This window comes from Thunnus thynnus, chromosome 4, assembly GCF_963924715.1.
Source record: "Thunnus thynnus chromosome 4, fThuThy2.1, whole genome shotgun sequence".
In the NCBI taxonomy this organism is placed as follows: domain Eukaryota; kingdom Metazoa; phylum Chordata; class Actinopteri; order Scombriformes; family Scombridae; genus Thunnus; species Thunnus thynnus.
In genome coordinates this window covers 17,543,327-17,568,899 of record NC_089520.1, presented here as the reverse complement: position 1 = coordinate 17,568,899, position 25,573 = coordinate 17,543,327, and the positions used below count along the sequence as shown (strand labels likewise).

At 38.6% G+C, this 25,573-nt stretch overlaps 3 protein-coding genes across 12 annotated transcripts in view; 1 reads left to right on the top strand and 2 right to left on the bottom strand.

The window, feature by feature from the left end:
- Positions 1-304: 304 nt before the first annotated feature.
- mst1 (macrophage stimulating 1) lies at positions 305-15,425 on the bottom strand. Its single transcript, XM_067587052.1, has 18 exons — positions 15,036-15,425; positions 14,432-14,576; positions 12,505-12,620; positions 12,292-12,406; positions 9,466-9,602; positions 8,750-8,870; positions 8,454-8,572; positions 6,676-6,850; positions 6,106-6,236; positions 5,434-5,536; positions 5,023-5,159; positions 4,852-4,884; positions 4,638-4,755; positions 4,488-4,565; positions 3,240-3,386; positions 3,025-3,131; positions 2,573-2,712; positions 305-932 (listed from the first exon to the last, which is right to left on the bottom strand). The coding sequence occupies exons 1-18, from the start codon at positions 15,082-15,084 to the stop codon at positions 771-773; spliced, it is 2,133 nt and encodes a 710-aa protein (XP_067443153.1). The 5' UTR covers positions 15,085-15,425; the 3' UTR covers positions 305-770.
- A 143-nt stretch (positions 15,426-15,568) lies between these two features.
- abhd14b (abhydrolase domain containing 14B) lies at positions 15,569-21,091 on the top strand. Of its 3 annotated transcripts, none has more exons than XR_010928145.1 (5): positions 15,569-15,705; positions 17,369-17,583; positions 18,252-18,493; positions 19,683-20,167; positions 20,463-20,895. XR_010928145.1 is itself a non-coding variant. In XM_067587054.1 (5 exons), the coding sequence occupies exons 2-4, from the start codon at positions 17,370-17,372 to the stop codon at positions 19,860-19,862; spliced, it is 636 nt and encodes a 211-aa protein (XP_067443155.1). In that variant the 5' UTR covers positions 15,569-15,705; position 17,369; the 3' UTR covers positions 19,863-19,873; positions 20,957-21,091. The 3 variants fall into 3 exon arrangements, 2 of the variants coding, with proteins under 2 accessions (XP_067443155.1, XP_067443154.1); XM_067587054.1 differs by lacking the exon at positions 20,463-20,895 and adding an exon at positions 20,957-21,091 and having other exon boundaries at positions 19,683-19,873; XM_067587053.1 differs by having other exon boundaries at positions 19,683-20,895.
- The window catches only part of cacna2d2a (calcium channel, voltage-dependent, alpha 2/delta subunit 2a), a 160,245-nt gene continuing 155,505 nt past the window's right edge, over positions 20,834-25,573 (bottom strand). For all 8 annotated transcript variants that reach the window (XM_067587047.1, XM_067587048.1, XM_067587045.1 and 5 more), the window contains one exon: positions 20,834-25,373. In XM_067587047.1, the coding sequence (XP_067443148.1) occupies positions 25,251-25,373 (123 nt within the window). In that variant the 3' untranslated portion in view covers positions 20,834-25,250. The remainder of the gene's footprint in view (positions 25,374-25,573) is intronic.

Genomic DNA, 25,573 nt, shown 5'->3' with positions numbered 1-25,573 from the left:
TCTGCATAAGGCACAAAGGCATGTCTTTAGAGGTGGGGGCAGGCATCAAAAGACAGGCAGAGGAGGGATTTCTTTAGAGGCTGGGGGCAAAGAAGGTATTTTGGAGCTCCATTCAATGCCAGGGAGAGCAAGGGGAGGCGTACAGTTTTGTGGTAAAGGGTGCAACTTAAAAACCCCCGACACCTCCCTTGTTATTGGAAGTTAATTATTCCCAGTTATTCTTCTTCTCCAAACCTGAGACACCATTAGTTTTGTAGTTGTTCGTGAATAAATAACACAACTTTGTACAACTTTACTTACATTATTATCATAAATCTTCTCTGCACGGCTCTTTGTTTTGCATCTCAGCGTACGTGGTTATGTTTTGAGAATGTAAAGTGTTTTCTGCTCATTCTGTCTGGTGGATTTTGACTGCTGAACAGGCAGTTCATGAATTTAAATGACGCATTTTAACGTCAGATACTGTGGCTGAAAGGACTAACTGAATTTAAATGGACATAAAAAATAATTCAAAGCAGAAAACAACAAATGACAGTGCTGTCCCTGCATTTTCTCCATTAACAAGATGATACCTGCAATGTTTCCTGTATATTTTTATAATATAATAACATTATAACTCGTATAATAAAATCTGATTATAAAATTGGATGTATTATTAATATGTTTTATTGCAAAAGAAACTCTTGAGATGAAAAAAAAACATATGGTCATATGAAAGTGGGCGTTGAAAGCAGATTTGATCAGTCCCTGTTGGATGGCAGTATCTGTCTCTAAGCCATCTCCATGACCTTCTTGATCCAGTCCACATAGACCGAGACACGGATGAAGATGTTGGGCTGCCCCGGGTGTCCGCAGCGCCTCATGGGGATGATCACACCCTCGAGTACCCAGCAGTCCCTGTTCTGACACGCCAACGGGCCGCCGTAGTCTCTCTGCAGACACACAGGAACAACACTCTGGAGTCATTATTTGTCTCTGTTATGACTGACTGTCACTGCTGAGGTTGGAAACATCTTGCAGTCACATCTTGTCCAGTCTACCTCCATTATCCAAATGGCGAATGTGTTTGATTTACAGGAACGTATAAATAGCTGTATGCTCTTTGCTAAAGTGATTTTCGTCATCAAAAGGTTTTCTTCAGCTCTAGTAGTTGAAGTATTAATTTAAAACATTTTACTGTTTTATTCTTGGTCGTTAAAGGAATAGTTTGACATTTTGGGAAGCATGCTTCTTTGCTTTCGTAAGTTAAATGAGAAGACTGATACCACTCTCATATTTTTCTGTTCAGTATAAGGCTACAGCCAGCAGTCGGCTAGCATAGCTTAGCATAAAAACTGGAAATGGGGGGAATCCGCCTACAAACACCTCTTGGCACATAACCTCCCGTAAATTGCCATTTTAACACTTTGTTTTTTGTACTTATTAAACAAACAAGATATAACGTGTTAATAACTGAGCTTTAGAGGTGCTGGTAGACAGATTTTGTTGCCTTTGGATAGAGACAGGCTAACGGTTTCCCTGTTTCTATTCTTCATGCTAAGCTAAGGTAACCCGCCGGTGGTTGTAGCTTCATACTTAGCGTGAAGACATGAGAGTGGTATCGATCTTGTCATAATTAGCAAAAAAAAACTAACTTCCCAAAATGTCAAACCATTCCTTTAGTGCCACTGCACACTGCAGTAAATGTCAAAGAAAAGGGTCTGTGTTGGGTTGCCCTTGTGACCTAATGGTTAAAGGACAGGTTAAACATTTTTCAAGTCTGTCTTAAAACAATAGTCAGGTGCTCAAATGAACATTGAAAGATGTTTTGCTCGCTGTAATCATCCCTCCTCTTCATACTGACCATTAGTAAATCCCGTCGTAGCGTGCTTGCAGTGCAAGTGATAGGGGACAAAATCCACATCCTCGTTTTAAGCAAAAATGTTTTCAAAAGTTTATATGAAGCAAATATGAGACTTCAGTCGTCTGAGTTAGACAAATTGAAGTGGATAGCTTCCAAATTTAAAGTGTTTTTAGTTCAAAATTCTCTCTTTTCATTTTCCTGGACAATGTTTCTTTGATGAGCTGCAGTGGAAAGATCGTAAGAAATGACAAATTTGTGCTAAAATGGCTGTAACTTTGGAAGATATCCACTTGATTTGACTATTTCGGACTGCTGAAGTCCACATTAGCTTTAGATAAACTTTTGAATAAATGATTATTATTATTACAGAGGGAAGACTGTGGATTTTATCCCCCATCACTTACATTGAAAGTACATTTAGAAAGGATCTTCTAATGGTCAGTATGAACAGGAGGAATGATTACAGAGGGCAACCTGTCTGTTCTTTAAGATGTAAACGATAATAAAACACAATGTCGCTGGTCCAAATCTGGCTGGGGACTTTGACCTGTGATATCCCTCTCTGTTTCTCTAGTGTAACCTTTTTTTTTTTTAAAAAAAAAAAAAAAAAAAAGAATTAGTGAGTGAATGAAGAAACTCTGCTGCAGTTCTAAGATAAAACTCAAAAATTTCCTACTCAAAATGAACAATTAAGTTTCAAACTGTGCACACCTTTGCACGGACACCTACCTCACAGGCACCTACTCCACCCTGGAAAGAGCTGGTGCACATCTCATTCTCACGAACACGACCTCGGAAGTATTTGTTGCATTCCTTGTTACTAAGAACTGGTATGTGTGCCACGTTGAGGACAGTCTCATCTCCAGTGCCTTGAAAAGCAGTGAAGAGGAGGAGGAATGAATTAGCAGCTAATGTGTTTAGAGAGATGGAGAAAAGAAAAACGGAGGTGGACAGATGTTGAACGATTCTGAAAATAGCAACGCCATCTGTTGCTCAACGGCTTTTATAGCTCTCTCATTTAGACGCAACTTTAAATGCATCACTTCAAGAGCAGAAACAAGATGCTTGTTCTGAGGAAGTCATCTATTATTAATTGTTGCAATAGAAGCATATTGTAGTTGCATGAAGCTCGACATGTAGCAAACTCAGTGTCAAGTTAAGATTTCCAGAATTATACTTGCCTCTCGTCTCACCCCATCCTGCGATCTCACAAGTCGTCCCCTCAGCTACTATGTAGCGCTCAGGAGGGAGGCAGATCTGAGAGACACGTTCGTTAAACTGGGCAGGGCTAGAGAAAGGAGAGAGAGTCAGAGGGAAATAATTGATATATTTGAGTATATACGTGACGTGTCTGTGTGTGTGTGTGTGCATGTTGGGGCCACTTGACAGTACACACTATTCCAGTTGCAACATGACCAGCTGAGACTCGGAGGGTCCGCAGACGATCTTGGTGAGAGGGATGGTTTGCACACCAGGTTCTCCTTCTTGTGGATCACGATACAGTGTTCCCATCATGGCCGAGTACCCGGGCAGGTCCACATAGCTGTGCAGACATGAAGACACGTTAACATGGAGAATATAATCAAAGTGTGACTTGTGATTTTATTTCAGTTATTTAATATCACTCTTCCATAAAGGACTTCAAAGATTTTTAAAAATTTTTAAAAAATAGTAAAAATTGTTGCATGGGTTAAGCTACAAAAACTCTGGGTCCTACACTTCCCATAATGCAACTCGATAGTATCTTTTGTTAGACGCCTCATGCCTGGTAAAGGCCCATGTCCACTGGTGGAATGTAACAAAGTACATTTACTCTTCACTATACTTCTACTCAACTAAGTTTCAGAGGGAGATATTGTATTTCTTAACCCAATACATTTATTTTACAGCTATAGATTACTTTTCAGTATTTTCATTTGTTATATTTGTACTTAATTTAGATCACTTTGTACAGATCTATTTTCACTTTGACATTAAATGGTCTTTTTCTTTTGGCAACACCACAAACACCGGTGCTCTTGGTGGGGGGAAAGACCATTTTTAAAGAGGAAACAATATGCCCTCATCCATGAGCGGGGTGTGGCATAAAAAATCTAATTCCAGACACTCAAGTGGACGGTTAAAAATAAAAAGCCTTTAATAAACATAGGCTAATAAATTAAAAATACACTAACACGTGTCGGCACACTTGCCTTCCTCAGGGTGTGTTGACACACAATGAATCCAAATCAGTAAGCAGTCATTTTAAAAAAAAAGTAGATTAACTATTAAAAAGTTTTTTCTTTTTTTTTTTAGTGCTTTTGCTTTCGATACTTTAAGTAAATTTTGCGTAAGTAATACTTTCACTTGAGTAAGATTTTGAATGCAAGAATTTTACCTCTAATGGAACATTTTTACTACATTTTAGCGGTACTGCTACTTTTACCTAAGACTTCAATATTTTTCCCACCACTGCACATGAAGCATCATCTTCATGCTTATACTGCTTTATCAGAATGAGATTAAGAGATTAAGTGATGATGAGTAATTCTCTCAGTGTTGACAAATTTCTGTCCAGAGCCACAGACGACTAAACAACTATCGTCACAGGTTGAGTTGTACTTCTGATTACCAGTAAACTGTCATGTAAATGAGTAAAGTTTACCAGGAGGAGAAACACTGCTTGGTGCTGATCACCCATCTGGGGTTAACCAGGGATCCTCCACAGAAATGGTTTCCTTTCCTGCACACAAGGGGTCAGAGGTCATACGCAGCACAGCAGAGCGTATTTTGAGTCTAAATCTCTCGGACTAACCTGTCTCTGAGGCTCACTGTCCACGGCGAGTTCCCAGGTATCCCATTTACGATACGTAACCTTGTCCTCTGGAAGCGGTCCTCTCTCTTCCCACACTCACTAAACTCCTCTGTGTTCTCTGTGTTCATGGAAAGGTGAAATATCATTGTAAAAACACACACAGAGGCTTAATGTCATCTTGCAAATGTTGCTTCATATTAATTTGGAAACTAACCTACTGTTTCAGTCATGGGCGGTCTCTCTCCAGCTGTTTGAAAACACCAAGAAACAGATGAATCGTTAAATTGCCTGTCAGATTAGAGCAGTTCTGGATGAATTGTTGCCACAGAGTTCGTTAAACTACTTTGAGGATCTTAAAACAGACAAAGAAAGCAGAGTTGTGTACCACACTGTTTGATGGCGCAGTAGTCAAACTCAGTTTTGGGATCAGTGGTGTAGCACCAGGGTCCGTGCTGGTCCCCATCTGGGTTTCGACAGTAATTTTCTGTGAGATTGGCCTCAGGATGCGTCCTTGGGTTTATTCTGAAAAAACATTTTTAAAACTGAAGGCATGTCGTATATGTCACAGATAAGTGGGGTGAGAGTTTGTTTTTTGCATTTTACTTTTGTAAAGAAAGAGCATTCACTCATAATGCTGATGGTATATTAAAGGATTCAAGAGATGTGATATAAAGGCATCCAGCAGAGTCCATTTCTTTCCTTTCTTTTGCCTTTATCATGAATGTCCCCAAATGCCTATAGACTGTTTTCTTCTTAGATAAATACTGATTTTGTAACTCTTAAATGATCATCATACTTGGTCCGGTGAGGTGTGTTCACGTTCCATTTCTGGCAGGTGATGCCTTTACGAGTTTTACGAACCATGCCTCGGTAGTTTTTTCCATTTTCATGGTAGCAATCTGAAAAAAAAAGGAAAATAATATGATAGTAGTGATCTTGTTGAATTATAACAGACAGTAATAGTGGTTAAAAAAAGTAATAAAAATGGAATAAAGTAGCAATTTCATGGAGGGATTTGCATCCTTAAAAACATACAGATGGATGTCATTTTATAAGCTGATTCCAGTATTTTTTGACAAAATTCATGTAAATTAGACTATTTGAATATTTGAACCTTGATGTTGGGACTGCAGATTAAAAAAAAACTTTTAGCAATAATTCTGGTGCATTTACAGTTTATTAATGTGCACTGTCCCTTTTAAATACACCAATAAAAATACAGTAAATAAATAGTGTATATGAGCAGATCACTGAATAAATAAAGGTTGATAAATCCAAATGATTCAAATGAAAATTCTTGGTGCCTGGTCAAACTTTTCTGGGGGTCGTGTGTGGTTGTGGGCTTTTATTGGAGGGGACTTCTGAGTATTTCTGGACCTTTCTTCTCATGTGAATATTCATACAGTCTAGCCTCGTGTTCATTCACTGAGTTCATCTTTTTGCTGTAGTTTGAATCAATGAGTTGTACCCTCAGCTTCGATGTCGTCTGCGCAGCGTTTGATCTGTAAGCAGAGAGCGGTCCTCATCTCTGACACAGATGTGAAGCACCAGGGAGCCTCCGACCCATCTGGGTTACGACAGTAGTTCTCCTCCAAACCCCTGGATGAAGTGTTACACACAGTCAGCTTAAACAACGTCCACCAGCTCATCACTAATGCTTCAGACATGCTGTTTGTGCTTCTCCCTTTTAATTTACAGACCTATAGATTATATTAAAATAATTCGTAGCTTCTTCTTAAAACCGATGATTGAAAAGCTGGTAATCGATTTTAGTGTGATGAGAAATCACTGCGTCACAAATAAGTTTAATATTCATTTCACATCTGTATTGCGTCCCGCATTGCTGACCATCCATCATTCTGTCAACTGTCAGCAGAGAAATAAGAAATTTCACTGCAGTGACATCTCGACATTAATATTCATGTGTGAAGCAAATGGAGAACTTTTGAATTAACAGGTTATGAGTGAAGATAACAACCCCAAAGTGTTTTCACCTTCTTTTCCCCTCCGTCATACAGTTTTTTATATACATACTCACTTGCATTCATATGTATTTGGGTAGAAGGGATGCTCGTGAGGATATTGGGCGTCCCACCGCTGGCAGGCGATACCAGATGTTGTCTCGTTGACTTTACCGCGGTAATCCTCCCCGCGGCCACGGAAACAGTTAGTGGTGAAGCTGGAGCGCTGGCGTTTCTCAACACGCACCTCAGCTGAAGGGAAAGAGCAAGTTGAGAAGGAAATAAATGAGTGTGCAGCGTTAGGTGATGTGGGCCCACTAAGGCAGGATGCCAATAAAGGCAATAAAGGAGAAAAGAGGATTTTGTTGCAGCTTTTTAGTGAAATTAAAGACATAACAAAAGATTTTCCAGAACATTCAATATGATGACACAGAATGGCTGAGCCTTAAACTACAGTGAAGGAAATTATTTAATTTAAAATTATTTCACTAAATATTTAATGAATTATTTAGTGAATCTTCTTTTCAAGTCTATAATTGGGCACAAATAAATGATGTGATATGAACATGATGGTGTGTAGACTTAATCACTATAAGGATTAAAAATAAAGTCAAGAAAAAAAAAACTCTCTAAGACACTATAAAATCTGACATTGAAAAGATTAAACTGGGGATTTTATACTTTTGTTTAAATTTCTCAAATGTGAAAAACCTATCATCTATCAAAATTATTTCCTTTTGACTCTTCTTTTTAAATTCATTTTCATTCCTCCCATATTTTTTTTTTCTGACCTAGTTTTAAGTTCTTTCTCTTCTTCACACACAGCAACATTCAAATAAAAATATGACATTTTGTTTTTAAATCTTTTTGTTGATCTATAAGATAATAAGAATTTATTTGGAGCAATGCTGTTGTTTTTTTTTTTTTTACTAAATGCCAAGTACACCACAGGATGGCGCTGTCTTATAGATTTTCAGCCCCGCTGATGATCTCTGCTCTTAGTGGAAATGCACAACTTGCACAACTCATGTTGAAATTTTGGAGAAAACACTAATGTCCTGTTTTGTTTTATTTTGGGCTGAATGTTTTAAAGCTAAATGTTCAGGATTTATCCTTTAACTCTGTCAAGTAATTACTCAGAATTAAACATTGTGGTTTTAACCTCAAAAAGAGTTTGAACTCGAGTATATGCTGAAAAAATACTCTAAATAAATTCTAAAAAGTATTTATTACTTGTTTTTGTATTACATTATCCACATTACAAACAATACAACATGGAAATTTATTTCTATCATATTTTTTTTATTTATGTAAATCTGTAAAATAATCAAACTACTACTAACATCAATAAAACTAAAGATGAACCACCCTGAAAATTAATTGAAGCTAAATGAAAATTGAACTAAAGTGTACAAAGAAAACAAAATAATGAAAAACACTTTAATTAACCTTTAATTAACCTGAAACCTGGAGAAAGAACGCAGGGCTTGAATCACAGACAACCATCTGCATACTTTAGCCACATTTACTCCTAAATCAAAGAGAATCATTGGGGGCAATTGTGAAACGTCTCACATTTTAGGAAGTAATTTGCACAGACACCAAAAAGTAAATTTAATTACAGCGAGTTAATGAGACTCTCCTCTACCACTGTGACTTCTAACACCACACAAACCGGCTCCATTTAGCTTGTGTCTCCTCTATCGTGCCCGAGAGAACAAACGACCAAAACAAAACAAGAGAAACAAGCAAGAAGATCTAATCCCACAAATTTATCCCGTGAGACAATACATGACAGCTATTATTTACTATCAATATTTCTAATAGTGTTTCTGTGACAGAATTAACATCTTACTGCATTTGCTGATCTCGCAGTTTTCTCTCTCCACCTCCGGGTCTGTGGTGTAACACCAGGGCACCGGAGAGGCATCAGGATTACGACAGTAGTTATCATCTAAACTCTTATCAGGATACCTGAGAAAACACATATCGGCCATTTTAATTTCAACAATTACAAAGGACTTACAGGTCCTGCCTGACATTGATTCAACATGCAAACAACACAAATGTACAGTTACACTCTTGTCAGTTCACATTATGGATCAGTTTGGCTAATAACATGTAATAGTGCAGTGATGACTGTGTGAGTACTTTTCAGGCTGGTAGATGTGTTGGTGAGGATACTGCTGGTCCCATCTCTGACACTCTCTGCCACTCACAGTGTGGTCAACCTGCCCTCTGTAGTCCTCTCCGTTACATGTGATACATACCTCTGCAAAACAAAACCACCAACACAGTTTTAAAGTGAGAGAAATGAGAAGTGAGAAGAAAAAAATCATGCATTCTGTTGCACTTTATTTTACGGTTCACTAGTTTCCTAATAATTTCCTAGAAAGGACCTGATTTGAAACTGTAGTTTTTTTTAGGGAGGTTCCCGGAGAAGACTGTGCAATTTGGTACTAATTATAGGGAAAACGTTCAATTGGTACACTTGTTAATTACAACCTTCTTCAACCAAAGTATCTTTTAGTCTGTGAACATGCAAATATGTAGAGCTTGTCTTTCTCTGTAAATGTAAATTACAGGAAATTTATACAATTAAACATGGAGAATAAAGTTTACAAAAACTGAATGAATCCCTTCCCGTTTTTTTATTCCAATGAGAAAGATTGAAGAGTTCTTGTAAAGAAATTCCCCTGAAAGTCAACATTTTCTCCTTTCCTATAATTAGCTTCAAATTACACAAGTCGCGTCAAGAAATTTCTGATGAAATTATTAGAAAACTGCAGGACCTGTAAAATAAAGTGTTACCCATCCATCACACTTGTATGTACTTCTCATACGTCATGGAAATGTGTTGGCTGTACCGTCTTTGCACTGGGGAATGTTGCAGCTTTCATAGCGTCGCTCTGGGTCGGTGGTGTAGCACCACGGACCGATGCGGTCCCCATCTGGATTCCTGCAGTAGTTCAACTCCAGGCCATTAGTGGCTGTGGGAGTCCACCTGAGACACGCACAGAGTTTTACAGTGAGTGACGGACTGTTGCAGGTCTCATACAGTCCAGTCAAAGAGCTCTTTGGACAGTGACACATTGTTTTGATGTGTTGGCTTCGTACTGAATGAAGTTAAACTGCTGACCCTCAGCTTTACTTTCAGGGTGTTTACATTCACCAGTTAGTTTCCAACAGTTTAGGACATATTTTAGAGTACAAAGTGACAAAATTAGTGATTAAAATGAATTGCTTTGGCAATTTACACATCCAGAACACAACTACAGAAAGATAACACATGATTAAACATAATGTTTGGTGTATTAGTAATAAAATAATCTACCTGACCTGTAAAGGAAAGCAAGTTCCAAAATGTTAATGGACAGTTCTTCACTTGATCTCAAATCATTCTGTGGCTGCGATTAATATCACTTAACATCTGCTATTCTTTCTATCAATGACTGTAGTGTCTATTAAAAAACAACTACGGTTATAAGCCACTTTACTATATTTCTAACTTTTTTTTTTTTAGCTGTGCAGCCAACGGACAAGATGTCAAGTAAGACATTTACATTCATATTTACTGATGTTGAAATAATCATTTCTGTCACAAAGGACTTGACTTTGGACAAATTGGATATTGTGTGTGAATATGGATTTTGTAAAATAAATAAGAATAATAACACTTTTTCTAGCTTTTGTGTACAGTAAAAGTCAAAACTTTGTAAAGTAATCCAAAAAGTGTTAAACAAACCAAAATATGATTAATATTTTAGATTCCTGAAAGTAGCCACTGTTTGCCTTGATGATAGCTTTGCACACTCTTGGTATTCTCTCAATCAGCTTCATGAGGTCGTCACCTGAAATGCTTTTCCAGCAGTCTTGAAGGAGTTCCCACATATGCTGAGCACTTGTTAGCTGCTTTTCCTTTCCCAAACCATCTCAACTGGGTTTAGTTTGGGTGACTGTGGAGGCCAGGTGATCTGACTCCTCTCCTTCTTGGTCCAATAGCCCTTACAGAGCCTGGAGGTGCGTTTTGGGTCAATGTCCTGTCGAAAAACAGATGAAGGTCCCACTAATCGCAAACCAGATGGGATGGCATGTCGCTGCAGAATGCTGTGGTAGCCATGCTGTTTAAGTGTGCCTTAAATTCTGAATAAATCGCCAACAATGTCACCCAGCAAAGCATCACACCTCCTCCTCCATGCTTCACGATGGGAACCAAACGTGAAGATACCATCCGTTCACCTTCTCTGCGTCTCACAAAGACACAGCGTCTGGAACCAAAAATCTCAAATTTGGACTCATCAGACCAAACTACAGATTTCCACTGGTCTAATGACCATCCCTTGTGTTTCTCGGTTCAAGTAATTCTCTTCTTCTCTTATTCTCCCTCAGCAGTTGTTTTTTTGCAGCAATTCGACCATGAAGGCCTGATTCACACAGTCTCCTCTGAACAGTTTATGTTGAGATGTGTCTGTTACTTGGAAGCAGTGATGTGGGCTCTAATCTGAGGCGCCATTAATTGGCAATTTCTGAGGCTTGTAACTCTAATGAACTTCTCCTCTGCAGCAGAGGTTACTCTTAGTCTTCCTTTCCTGGAACGATCATCATGAAAGCCAGTTTCATAATAGCGTTTGATGGTTTTTGCGACTGCATTTGAAGTTCTTGAAATTTTCCGGATTGATTGACTTTCATGTCTTTAAGTAATGATGGACTGTCGTTTCTCTACACTTAGTTGAACGGTTTTTGCTATAATATGGATTAATACAGTGATCGAATAGGGCTATTTGCTGTATACCAACACAACCTCGTTTGATGATCTCAAACGCATTAAGAAGACAAGAAATTCCACCAATTAACTTTTGACGAGGCACACCTGCTCATTAGAGGCATTCCAGGTGACGACCTAATGAAGCTTGTTGAGATACTGCCAAGAGTCTGCAAAGCTGTTATCAAAGCAAAAGGTGGCTGCTTTGAGGAATCTAAAATATCAAATATGGTTTATGGTTTATTTAACACATATTTGTTCACTACATGATTCCATATGTGTTATTTCATAGTTTTGATATCTTCATCGTTGTTTTACAATGAAGAAAATAGTAAAAATAGAGAAAAACCCTTGAATGAGAAGCTGTGTCCAAACTTTTGACTGGTACTGTATGTGGTTTACCTCGCCCCCATTTCTGACTGTATTAAGCCTGTATTACTATTATTATTTATTATCATTGCTTAACTAAACATGCAATTATATGTATAACTCGGTATTCCTACAAGACCAATTCTTCAATTCCTTAATTCTGACTTTTCCTTCATTTCATTTCATTTTTCCCTTGAGTGAATATACATTATGAAAACAGCGGGACTTTTAATTTTATCTTCTGATTAACAGTTAAGTTTGGAAAGATGAGGAAGATATTAATTTATTCTAATTTATTCTTTTATTTGTTTGCTTGTGTGTCTTTACTAGTTTTCAATGTGAAATTTGAGAAAGTAACCCTTGAAATAAACCCAGTCATATTATGTATGAACTTGTGTAAAGGGACAAAATCCTTCACTGTTCATATAGATGCGAACACCCTCATAGCACTTTAACCTCATATTCAGTTTTATTTCAGATCCAGTCTCCTGAAACAATGACTTCTGCTGTATGAAAGACTAAAACATCCACATGCAAAGATTCATCAGAGGAACTGTCTCACCTGTGATCATGAGGAAACTTGGACCACCACTGCTGGCAGGTGAGTCCGCTCTTTGTGGTGAAGACTTTCCCTCGGTAGTCTTCCCCTTTACCCACGATGCACTTCCTTACATAGACTTCATAACGAAAAGCAAACCAATCAAACACCTCCAAGCACGGATAAGTCACGTTAATCTCTGAAACGTCACACAACATGAGCACACACGTGTCTTACCTTTCTTCTCGTAAAGGTCACAGTTAACGTTTCTCTTCACCTCCGCGTTGCTGCCGTCGCCCACCCAGGGCAGATGTTTACAGGTGACAGTCGGACGTGTCTCATAGTTGAACGCTCTGGTGTTGAGGCAAATTTTCATGTCAGAGACTGATACACTGATTGGTAAAAACTTACAATAAAGTATATTAATAAAGGTTTTGTAAGTCATGGCTTATTGATGTTGATCAATTATTCACTAATAAGACAATATAAGAATATTTAGGTTGTCAGTCTGGAAACTAACATTTTTAAAGCTAATTCTGGGTCTTATTTTCATACTACTATAATAATTTCTATCAGGAATAATAAAAATCAGTTGCCAACAAACAATCCAACACTTTAGTCAAAGTTATTTGGAAATGAAAATGAAGCTAAAGTTATGTTATGTTAACTGTCTGTTGTAAACATCCATAAACAGTATATAAATCAATTTACTGATTAAACTTTGACCTACTGTAAGATCCACAATAAGAAAATCAATATGCAAATATATGTTGTGATATAGAATAATTACATATCATTTATTTTCTGTTAAATATGTGAAATTATATGTTCTGGAAAATAAGCAATAATGAATAATTGTTGCTACTAATATTAATGTTGTGTTAGTTATAATCCTGTTAGTGTGATGCTTCACTACTTAATCATATTGTGGCCAATCGATGTGACTTGGAGCAGCAGTTAATTAGTCTGTGGAAACGATAGAGATGATAGATTTAGTAACTTTTCATTTCTCACAGAAAACCTTTAAAAGTTAAGAGTTAGTTACTGGCCTGAAGATTTTATTCCACATCAAACTCAAAGCTTTACACAGACTTGAACTGAGCATAGATAATTTATAAAACAGACTGCTGAGTGAACGCACACAATTTTTATATTACCAACAGTTCAGGTGCCCTCACTTTTAGTTTTACCACCTAATAAGGTGGTTTGGTTAATCTGGCTAAACTGTTGGTTTGTTTACAACCTGTTTGATCGTCTAACTAACGATGTCTCGCTGTTTCAGATCTCAGCAGTTAGTTAGTGAAGACAATGTTATTATAACTGATAAAAAAATGAATGCAATAAACTGAAATAATGCTTTAAATTGAAGGATCCCTTTGTTTGGTGTATTCTTCGTGGCTGTGGAATATCTATTTTGGAGGAGCCTCATAACATCTGAGCCAACAGTTATTTATTAATAACGTACCAACATTCGAAACTATCACATTGATAGTGTTCAAAATGCAAAAACCTGCAAACCTTAATTAATGATGTCACAGTGAGCAATAAAGTAACACTCACACATAGAAAGTTCATAAATCAATAGTGAATAGTTAGCAAAACAATCTAAACACAAGGTCCATAAGTAGCTGTTCTTTGAGCTTTCGACCATATAACACCGTCTTCCTCAGCAAATGAAGTTATATGTTGTATGTTATAAAGAAATTTAATGACAATGAACTTTCAGTCTCAACAAGGATTCCTTAAAATACTATTATTAAATACTAAAAAAAAATGAAATTTCAGCATCTACAATTCCATGACAACTGTGCAAACTTCATCTATTGGTGAAGATCATGTGATGTTTTTGAAAGCTCCAGAACAGCATCTAAAGGACCTTGAGTTGAGACTGTTTTGCCAACTTTCAGTCTCATCAGTGAGCAGGTTTGGCCCTGATGCTGTGTGTTCTTATCTTTAAAAGCTCACAGACTGAAAACCTAAATATTATTTTTATTTATGTAGATATGGAGCTCATTACAGACCTTTAAAGTTTTACTATATGCATTTTTTAAATCAATCAAGTCATAAGTAACATCTAACATACCTGTTCTGTGTGTGGACTTATTGGGGAAATGGCTCCTAGTGATGCAATAGTAACAAACTCCTGTCAGTTTAATGTGGGTACCTGCAGTCCAGTGACTGGGAGCAGCGTGTGGCGCAGTCCTCCAGGTTCAGGCCCGGCAACATTTGCACTCGAGCTGAGTTCCAGGAGGTAGGAACCAGCTCTCTGCCCTCCGAACGCTGGAAGTCATTCAGAGGACTGCGGTACCCTGTTTTTGTACAACAGAACCAGAAACACAGAGTTCTGCAGGAGGACTTATTGAACCTGTATCTGTTTGGTGCAGTGCAGGTGCTCACTGGTACCCACTGCAACATTTGGGCACGAGCCTGCACACATATAACCTTTGGACTGAGACACTGCTGCTGGTTTATGCGACCAGAAAAAGCATTTAAGAGCAACACAACACATCTGTTTAGTGAAACTACTACTACTATTAGTAATATACATTCATCCAGTAAAATTTATTACACAACATGATTAAAAATGATCAAACATATGAATTTTAAAATAAGTTTACACATGCTTTATAATCCCACAGATAGTTATTCTGCTCATTTGAAACCAAAATACAAATAAAACCCAAACTGTATTGTCCTTAATACACTGTAGAAGATTAAATATCACTCAGTAATTTATAATTGTATAAATATAATTAAAACTTTCCTACCAGTGACAAGTCCAGCAGTCAGGAGAAGACAGGACAACAGCAGTTTCATTGTTTCTAGCTGTGAAAGATAAAGACTGTTTTATAATACTGGAAGTGTAACCACAAACTGAGATCTCTGCTCTCTGAAGTCTTGTTCTGGGCTTTGTTTTCGTCCTAAACTAAAGACTAATTAAACGTCCCATCGACCTGATAAAAGAGAAAAATCCTCGAAAGACTTGAGTAAGAGGTCAGAGCTACGCAGAAAACATAAAAAACTAAAACACAACCACCCACACACGAACATCGAGTCCTGTTACTCAAACAGAGGCCCTAATCCCCAAAACACAGCCAATCAATACGCCTATTAATCATTAATGAAGGGTGGCACATAGGTCCCTGTTCATGCGCTTTTTTCATAAAAGTCAAATATCCTCTCTGACAGCTCTGTATCTACAATTTAAACCAAATGTCCTGCAAAAAAAAAAAAAAATGTGCATCTGAATTGTTTTTTTTAAATGGAGGCGATTCTCTTAACTAACGCTAGACGTCAGTAGAATAATTTCCAAAGGATTTTTTTTTTCGTGCTGTTTTCCGGGACATGAAGTGAAACTACAGCTGGAGCTTCAGACAAAACTAAACTGTTCTTCTTTATTCTGAGGTTTAATCATCGGCTCATAACTGCAGCTGTCAGGTAAGAGGAGGCGGGTGATTTTCTCACCGTGTTTGCGAGCAAACGTGCAGAGAGCAAGCTCGATGTTACAAATAAAATGATCTTATCTGGACTTTGATCAGACTGTTTAACCTGCCAGCTGCCCACAAACTCTCAAACTCTACTCCAGCGCATCACAGCTCTTTAAACCGAGAGTCGACATCCAAGTTAATTCACATACGGCGTGTGGACAAAAACAGGAACACTGTGCAAAACGGTGTAGTGCAGTTCAATCCGGTTCAGTAAATATCTATGTGCAGTTCAATCCAGTGCAGTACATGTGCAGCAGTTAACTGTGAAACTGTTGAAACTGTGCCAGAGAGGTGCGGATTCAATAAACTGTGACAACTTTTAAGGCTGTTGTTACATTGATTTTTGTTTGTTTGTTTGTTTGCTCAACACATACAAATAAACAAGGTACTTACAGATATCCCTTAAATGAACTTGGCTGGTTTGTTGATGTAAACTCTCACCTGATTATACATTTTGTTTTAAGTCTCTTGTTGTTGGCTATTGTTGTGTAGTTTTTTTAAAATGTAGGTGTCATAAGACAGTGATGTAATGTAACTAAGTACATTTATTCATGTAGCCTGATGTACTTAAGTACAATTTTGAGGTAATTGTACTTCTACTCCACCACATCTCAGAGGGAAATATTGCACTTTTTCCATTTATTTAACATCTGTAGTTACTTTGCAGATGAAGATGTTATATACAAAACACAGAACAAGCTTATAAAATATAATATATTCCTTTAGGATAATCTACCAAACAGTATAAACATTAACATGTTGCTTACACATTAATACATCACTGATAATCCAATATAAATAAAATCATAACACAGACAGGAGCCATTTGTTCTGCATAATGAGTACTTTAAACTTTTGATACTTTCAGTATATTTTACTGCTAATAGTTATGTACTTTTACATAAATAACATTTTGAATACAGAACTTGTAGTACTTTTACATTTTGATACTGTTTTACCTCAGTCAAGGATCTGATATCTGTTTTCACCACTGTCACAGGGCTACTGCATGACATGATAAAACAACAAACATCAGTTTTTCCATTTTTACACTTTTACACAATATTCATGGTCACCAGACGATGAATTGAACTGCCTTTGGTGATCCTCTGACTTTCTCTCTTGTGCCACAATGAGGTCATTTTTGGTTTTGAGTGAAATGTCTTTACAACTGTTCGATGGTTTGTCATGAAATTTTGTACATGAATTTGTTTTCTCCTCTGGGTGGATTTTTAACTTTGGTGACCACCTGACTTTTTCACCTACGTAGCTCCATCATCAAGCAAAAATCCAGATCTGTCCCTTACTTTGGATTATGATCGAACACCTGCACTAATCGATTGACTAATCATTTAATTTCTAGTACTTTATACACTTAGTATTGTCATTCTGTTTTTCTGTATTGCAGTTCTACTACTGCTACTTTTGTATGTACAACACCTACTCCATTTCCGTTTTTCCTATTTCCCATAATCGAGGGTCTATGGATCAAGAAGGCGTTGTGTGTTGTACAGATAGTAAAACTCTCTAAATGTAAATAATGTTGATGTGACTGGTTTTGTGTCTGATTTGTAAAATCTGTGGGAACTGAAATGAAACTGTTTTCTGTTCAGGATGTCAGCAGTGAAAGTGACAGAGGGCAACGTGCAGGTGGAGAGCTGCAAAGCACCACTGTTCTACAGACAAAGTGAACCCACCACAGGGAAAGTGAGGATGTCAGTTTTACTCCTTCATGGCATCCGTTTCTCATCAGAAAACTGGCTCAACATCGGCACTCTGGAGACTCTAGCCAAAGCCGGCTGCCGTGCAGTCGCCATTGACCTGCCAGGTTAGTCTGAAGGGAACAAACTTCACTACTTCAAAGCAGAAGTTTGCTCTTGTTGGGCATTAGCCCCAGTTTGTGCCTCTCATGTTTTACCAATACACCCGACTCCCAGTTAAGATGTTCGATTTTCTTAAAAGATAAATACTCAGTGATCTTTGATAGTTTAACAACACTTGCTGCTGTTCTGAAGGTATTTCCAGAAACCTCAAAGATGCTTCTAAACATCCGCATGAACAAATATTCTATATTAGATATTTAACCCGTTTCTCAAAAGTTTGCCTCTTTTATCTCAATTTAAACAAAGATGGTTGCTGGAAATGATGGATGTCCATACTCAGTTTGTACAATGTTAACCAATATCAGTTATATTGGTAAACAACAGAGTTACTTTCCAATATTTTATATTTTCATACAAAATAAGTTAATATTTTTCATGTGCTGTACAAAAGGAGCGTGGACATTTGTAATTTCTGGCTACTTAGATGAGTTACAGCCACAACTTGAGATTAAGGTAAAACATCTTTTTTGTCTGGCAATAAACTTGAACATTTTTTGTGTTTTTTTTTGAAGATCTTTGGGTTTTTATTTATAGGAAAATCAGATGCTCTGTGACTGTGATGTAATGGTAATACTACATCAGTCTGCTGTTCCCTCTCTCTGTGTGTCCACAGGACTCGGCCGGTCTAAGTCAGCCGAGGCCCCGGCAGCGGTGGGAGAACTGGCCCCTGCAGGGTTCCTGAAGGAAGTGTGTGAGCAGCTGAGCCTGAGCCCGGTGGTGGTGATCAGCCCGTCTCTCAGTGGGATGTACTCGCTGCCCTTCCTCCTCCAGCACCAGGCGCTGATACGAGCCTACATCCCTGTAGCTCCCATCTGCACCGACAAATTCACTACAGAGCAATACCAGAGTGTGAAGGTACAGTGTGTGTGTGTGTGAGGATTTGCCTCCACTTTACATTCGTTTGTAGTTTCCTCTCTTGAAAAACTTTTTACAGTGTGTGCTCTTCTTTTCCTCTGGAAATGATAACTTGAGCAACCGTGAATGTCAAGCTCGTTTTCCAGCACATCCTTCTCTCCCTTTTCAAAGAGCTGATGGATTTTTACATGCTACCATGAGAGGAGAAGATATCATGTGACTTTATACTTTCACAGATGCTGCTGGCTTTTATCCAACTCTCAACTTTTTCAAAATGAAATTTCTTAGATGGCAAACCAAGTGAAGGAGCTTTAACCATGAAGGAGATGTGTGTGTGTGTTACTGAAAGGTAAAGACCCTCCAAAAACAAGTGAACATGTCCGAGTGAATGTATGAAGCTCTTACTGGATAAACAGAGCAAAGGCAAGGAAGGAAAAAAGGTAGGAAGGAAGGAAGGAAATAATGAAGAAAGGAAATAAAGATGGAAGGAAAGAAGAAGTTACGAAGGAAAGGAAGAAAGGACGGAAGGAAGGAAATAGGGGATGAGGGAAAGAAAAAGGAGAAAAATAAGAGAGGAAGGAAGGATTATAGGAAGGGAGGACATATTTAAGGAAGTAAGGGAGAGAGAGAGGAGGAAGGAAAACATGAAGGATTAAAAGAAGGAAGGAAGGAAATAAAGGAGGAAGGAAGGAAGGGAATAAGGAAGGAAGGAAATAAAGAAGGAAGGAGGGAGGAAGGAAGCAGCGAAATAAGGTCGGAAGGATTAAAGGTAGGAAGGAAAGTTTTAAGGAAGGAAGGAATAAAGGAAAGAATGAACTAAGGAGGGAATGAAGCAAGGAAAAAAAGGAAGAAAGGAAGTGAGGGAGGAAAAAAATAAGAGAGGAAGGAAGGATGGAAGGAAGGAAGTAGGGGTGGAAGGGAAAAAGGAAGGACAAAAAATGTCTTATTGACATCTAAACAGAAATTAGTCGCGCCTCATAGAAATAAAATGCTCCTCTCTTATCTTTTTACAAGACCTGTTTGAAAATTTAAAAACTTGAGGTAAAATGTAGGACATCTCGAAAATCCTTTTAGCTACGGTTCGAATCTAAAAACCACAAACAGACTTTTATAAAACAGAGACAGAAACTTTTTACCTCATCACAAGGATCCGTTTTTCCATCATGAGTGTTTTTCGTCTCTCCCGCAGGTCCCTGCGCTCATTGTTTACGGTGACCAGGACGCTCAGCTCGGAGAGGTGTCGCTCCGCAACCTCCGCAATCTGGCCAATCACAGCGTGGTGGTGATGAAAGGGGCGGGTCACCCCTGCTACCTGGACGACCCGGACACTTGGCACAAAGCTCTCATAGACTTCCTGAATACGCTGTGACGCTTCTCGCTGTATGTGTATGCGTGGAGATCCTCCGTGGCACAGTCACACATAAATGACTCAGAGGAGCCGCAAATAAACACATTATTCATTCATGAGAAATCTGGACCGAAAACATCCGACTGCACGACCTGATTCTGACTCTTTAATAGTGACACTGATGAAAACTGAAAATCAAGGCTTTTATAATGATGAGGAACAAACTTTTAATACCGTGAAATATAAAATTTTGTACCATTATTAAGGAAGGAAGGAAGGGAATAAGGAAACAAGGGAAGGAGGAAGAAAGGGAATAAGGAAGGAAGGTAGGAAGGAAGGAATAAAAAAGGGAAGGAAGGAATGAAGGAGGAAAGGTAATAAGGAAAGAAGGTGAGAAAGAAGGAAGTAAGGAAGGAATGACCTGCATGACCTGATTTTGACTTTTTAAGTGTTCACATTGAAAACTGCAGATCAAACACAAATACAAACTTTTAAGACCATGAAATGTAACATTTTGTATCATTATTAAGGAAGGAAATTAGGAAGGAAGGAAGGAAGGAAAAAAGGAAGGAGGGAACAAAAAAGGAAGAAGGGAAGGGAGGAAACAAGTAAGGAAGGAAGGAAAAAAGGAAATAAGGAAGGAAGTTAGGAAAAGGGAAGGAAGGAATGAATGAAGGACAGAAGGAAGAAAGGAAAAGGGAAGGAAGGAAAGAGGGAAGGAAGGACAGAAAGGAAGGAGGAAAGGTCAGAAAGAAGAGAGTGAGGGAGTAAGGGAAGAATGACCTGCATGATCTGATTTTGACTTTTTAATAATGTTCATAATGAAAACTGCAGATCAAGACTTTTCTAATGATGAGGCACAAACTTTTAATATCATCAAATGTGACATTTTGTATCATTATTGATTTTAGGGGAGTTATTGTTTGTAGATTTTATATTTTCATTGAATCTCCAGCTAAAAAAAAAAAACAAACAAACACCACACGCAGAAATGAAGTGAAAAATATGAACATTATTTAATAACTGATTCTCTGTAATAAACAATTTGAAAATATTTTACAAGGAGTCACAGACACAATATTTTACAAATTTTGCCCTCTTCTTTTTTTTTTTAGCTTCATCTGTACAAAAGAATGGAGCGACATGGACCAACGTCCAGCAAAGAAGGAGCTAAATCTTCCACGCACACAAACATTCACACTCACACACGCACAAGAAATTAAAAAAAAAAAAAAAAAAAAAGAAAGAAATTAAACATTTTGACTTCAGATCTCAAACTTATCAACAGTGCTGTTTTCCTATATTTATTTATTTTTTTACTTCACTCAAAATTCAACTGATTTTACTCTTTTTTATTTTTTTTCTCTAAATGTTGCTGTTATTTTTTCACACACTTGGTCAAACATGGTCACATAGCACCAGACTACAGACTACAGAATCACATACACACGTGTCTTTCCCACAGAGACGCACCAACACAGATGCAGCGAGGGTCGGGAGGGGGCTTCATGAACACCCTTTCTCTCCCCCACCCCCCCCCCCCTCCCCTCATACTTTAGGGTTCGTGTCCAAAAAGCGAACCCCCTCCCTCTCATCCCCAAGCTGGTCCAATTTTCTATTTTTTCTTCTTTTTTTTCCTTTTTTTTTTTTTGTTTTTTTGGCAAAAGTTAATTTGTCAAATCACATAAATCAGACGTGTGTCCCTTTTCAGATGACTTTTTCACCACGTCGGGATGCACACACAGACGTCACTACATGATTCCTCAGTGACCTTTCTGTTTGACAGGCCTGTGCTGCTCTGTGGAGACCCACTCCCTGAGCTTGCCTCTGACATCCCGCCCCGCTCACAAAAAAAAACAAAAAAAAAACACCTGGGAAGTGACGTCCTTGGCTCTACTTCTGCCTAGTGCTTGACATCTCAAAGCTGGGCATGAATAAATGTCATCACATGTTTGCTTATATATATATATATCTATATATATGTGTGTCTGTGTGTGCACAATGTCTCAGTGCAGGTATGCGTGCACGTACTTGTTGGCCTACATATTCACTTGTGAGACTGTATGCGTACAGAGCCAGGAAAAGAGAGGAAGTTGCAGGGGGTACATTTCCACAGGCACGTGTAGCGTTCATTTACAGACAGTAGAAACAGACAGAATCAATGGCACAAGACAGAGACAAACAAATCCCAGAAAAGTAAAACTGCATCCAGCACTGAACACTGAAAAGAGCCAAATTTGAAACACGTCTTAAAGGACCATTTTGTAGGATTTAAGGTGAATCTAGTGGCAGAAATGGAATATTTATAAATATGTTTTCATTAGTGTATAATCACTTGAGAATAAGAATTGTTGTGTTTTCATTACCTTAGAATGAGCCCTTTATATCTACATAGGGAGCAAGTCCCCTTCCATGGAGGCTGCCATGTTTCTACAGTAGCCCAGAATGGACAAACCAAACACTGGCTCTAGAGAGGGTCTTTTGCGTTTTTCGTGACCACCGTAGGTTTTCCTAGATGCTTGAAAGGGGGGGGTGAGGGGAAGGGTATTCAGTTGGTTACAATCTACAACCTCACCGCTAGATGCCACAAATCCTACATACTGGTCCTTTAAATTTTTCAATTAGTTTCACTGACACTCAAGTTTTTTTGTGTTTACGTGAGTCAGATTTGTTCGAAGCCGCGCTGCAGTTACTGTGCCAGCATGTTTGTCACATCAAATAGTACCAACAACTGTACAGAGTGTGTAGTTAAGGTTCAAATCGTTGCGTGAATATTCCCACCTGAGCGATACAGTGAGGTTTGGGTGGGCGTGAACATCGAAGGTCGGAGGCTTTTGAAACTTAAAAATCTCCCACCGCTTTCAAGCATTTCATCGAACAGGCATCAATCAATAACTTATCATTCCAAAGACATAAAAATACAAAATTAGAGCTCACTATACTTACTGCAGAACACCAAGAGAACCCGGGGGACTGAATATTTTGGAGGATCTATTTGTGTGTGCGTGAGAAAGAGTGTACATGAGGAGGGTGGGGGAACGTACAGTATCAGAGCTCCGTACTGTGTAACACTAAGGCATTTAGAGAGGCTTTGTTAACTATGTTGCATTTGAAACAGAAAACACTGATGAACTACACATTCTTTCGGACACTTCTGAATCGAAGGGGCTGTGCCGCTCCCTCAGATTAATATATAAGCAGACTGATGGTCAAATATGGATTTTTTTTGTTTTTTTGTTTCAGTAAAATCCCTTTTTTTTCTCCACAACACTGGATTTTGCCCGTTGCAACATATGAACAGGAAAAACAGCTATGCTACCACAACTGTCATCCGTCATACACTCCACAACTCATTTTAAAAGACATTCCCTTTGAGGGTTTTTAACGCAAATCGACACGCATCCGCACACAAAACACAAACGCACATACGATTCAGGCAGAACTATAGCAGTCAGGTGGCCCTAAAAACGCTCTAAGTCGCTGTATACTACTGATAGTGTATCGTAGCTCTATACATGGCTTTGTAAAGGAACGGTATAGTAACTCCATATGATGGCAGTCAGGTGGCTCTAGAGGGCAAATACATTAAGCTTGAGCCAGTTGGTGCGACGGCTCTGTGTAAAGCTACTTCTATAGCTTCTAATACAGATTCAGTCTCACAGGCTCCTGTGTTGTCCCGAGCTTCAAAGATGGCTGCTTTATAAAGATACTATACAGTAGCTCTACTCTTATACAGCCGATGCGTTCCAAAACAAAGTGCATCAAGGCACTATGAAACAGAGCGGCTCCTAAACATGGGAGTCTAAATGACTTTTCACACATCGCAATGATCAAATGATGAACTGTGACAGATTACAACCAGACTACTACTTGTACGTGATCACCATATTTAGTGGCCTCTTCTGCACTTTAGTTGGAAATGTTGATAAGCCCCTATCCCCCAGCAGCGAAAAAGTTTGAAGGTTGAACAGCATCAGTTGAAGGTAATATAAGTGGAAAGAAAAAACAAACAAACCCTGATTTGCCCAAAATGACTAAAACAAAAACCCACCTGGAACTACTATGAGACGGTCATGAGGCAGAGATCTTAGTGTGTCTGTCGTGTGAACAGAAGTAAAGCACAAATACAAATAGTGATTAGGAACGTTAGTAGAGGTTCCTGGAGAAGCCTCATGAGGATTGGCAGAGGTGAGCTTTCGCATCAGAGAGCACAGGGATGTTTCTTTTCTTTTCTTTTCTTTTTTTTTTTTCTTTTACATCAGTCTAAACCAGAGGTCAGAATGGTCGGTTGATCATAAAGGAGAATACTACACGACATCAACAATGCTCCTGATCTCCAAATCTGCAGGAACTGAACACTGATTAATATTTTACAGCTGTCACAAGCGTGTAAGCCAAGATAGCGCTGGCCCTTAAATAGTAAATATAAGGAGAAATACTTCAAGAAATGCGATTACCATCATGTAATTACAATAATCTTCAGAGGACGTCTCTTAAAAGCATTAATCTGTAATTAAGTTTGAAAACAGGAGCCGCACAAAAATGAATCAGCGTTCAGTTTCTGCGTGTCTCCTCTTCCTCTCGCGGTTTATCCTAAATCTAAATCAGAAGCCATTTCCTTGTCATGTTTTGGCTATAAAAATAAGACCACATGAAAGTCTATCTCATTTTGGCAAGTAGATATAGTGCATAAATTAATTCATGTCTTTTTAAGTTAACACCTAACAACTTCCGTTTCAAATTAAAAACTAAATATATGTTTGGAATACTCATCACTTCAGCAGTTTATACTTGACGTTTTGTATACATGACAAGGTCTTTTTTTTTCGGTTATTTTCTCTTATGGTGGCAATAAGTTGCTTGATGGTCCACAGCCTCTTGCGAGAGGCGGATGACGGAGTGGCGAGACTCTGAGATGAAGGAGAGAGAAGGAGGAGAAGTCCCAGCGTCCGTCTGACAGACAGACACCCTCAACTCTCCAGTTCGTATGTGGCGGGAGGTCTGTGACGAGGACATCGATCTGTCCTTTTCCCTCTTTCCTTCTCTGGGTGGCGGAGGTGGTAGTGGTGGTGGCGGGAAGGGGTTGTTTTTCTCTTTTCTGACGTTGCCTCTGATGATCCAGGTGATCTGGGACCACCCTCTCTTTCTGCTGATGAAGATTAACTGGCTGAGGACATAAACGTCCGGCAGTTGTCACTAAGCGACACAAACTGAAGCGTGCTGGATAGCGGGCTGGATAGCGCGGCACTCAGGGCTTCCAACTTGCCGTGATGGGAAGTCCCATTATTACCTATGACTATATTAGTGGAGGGGGGGCGGGGCGGGCGAGGGGGGGGGGGGCACGGAGGGTTTTAGGACAGGAGAGAAGCTCGGGAGGGCTAAAGGGAGGACAAGTGGAGGAAAATTAAATTAATGTAGTAGAGACTGAACGTGGGGGCTGACGGCCGGATAAAGCAGCAGCAGCTGAATGAGCAGTAAGTTGTAGAAGGACGGACGGAAGGAGTGGCCTCGCCCACAGTCTGATGTGTTCTCCTGTGAAAGGAAAAATGCTGCTGTAAATACACATATAATTCACCTGATGTGTTTTTTAAATACTGCATGTCTATGGAAAACAGTTTCATATGGATTACTCTGACTTCTGTCATCTAGTTTGTACTAATTGTGAGGATTCAAAGTTACTATTTACTATTCCTACTACATAAGTTTGTAACTTTTATCAGAATCTATTTAAT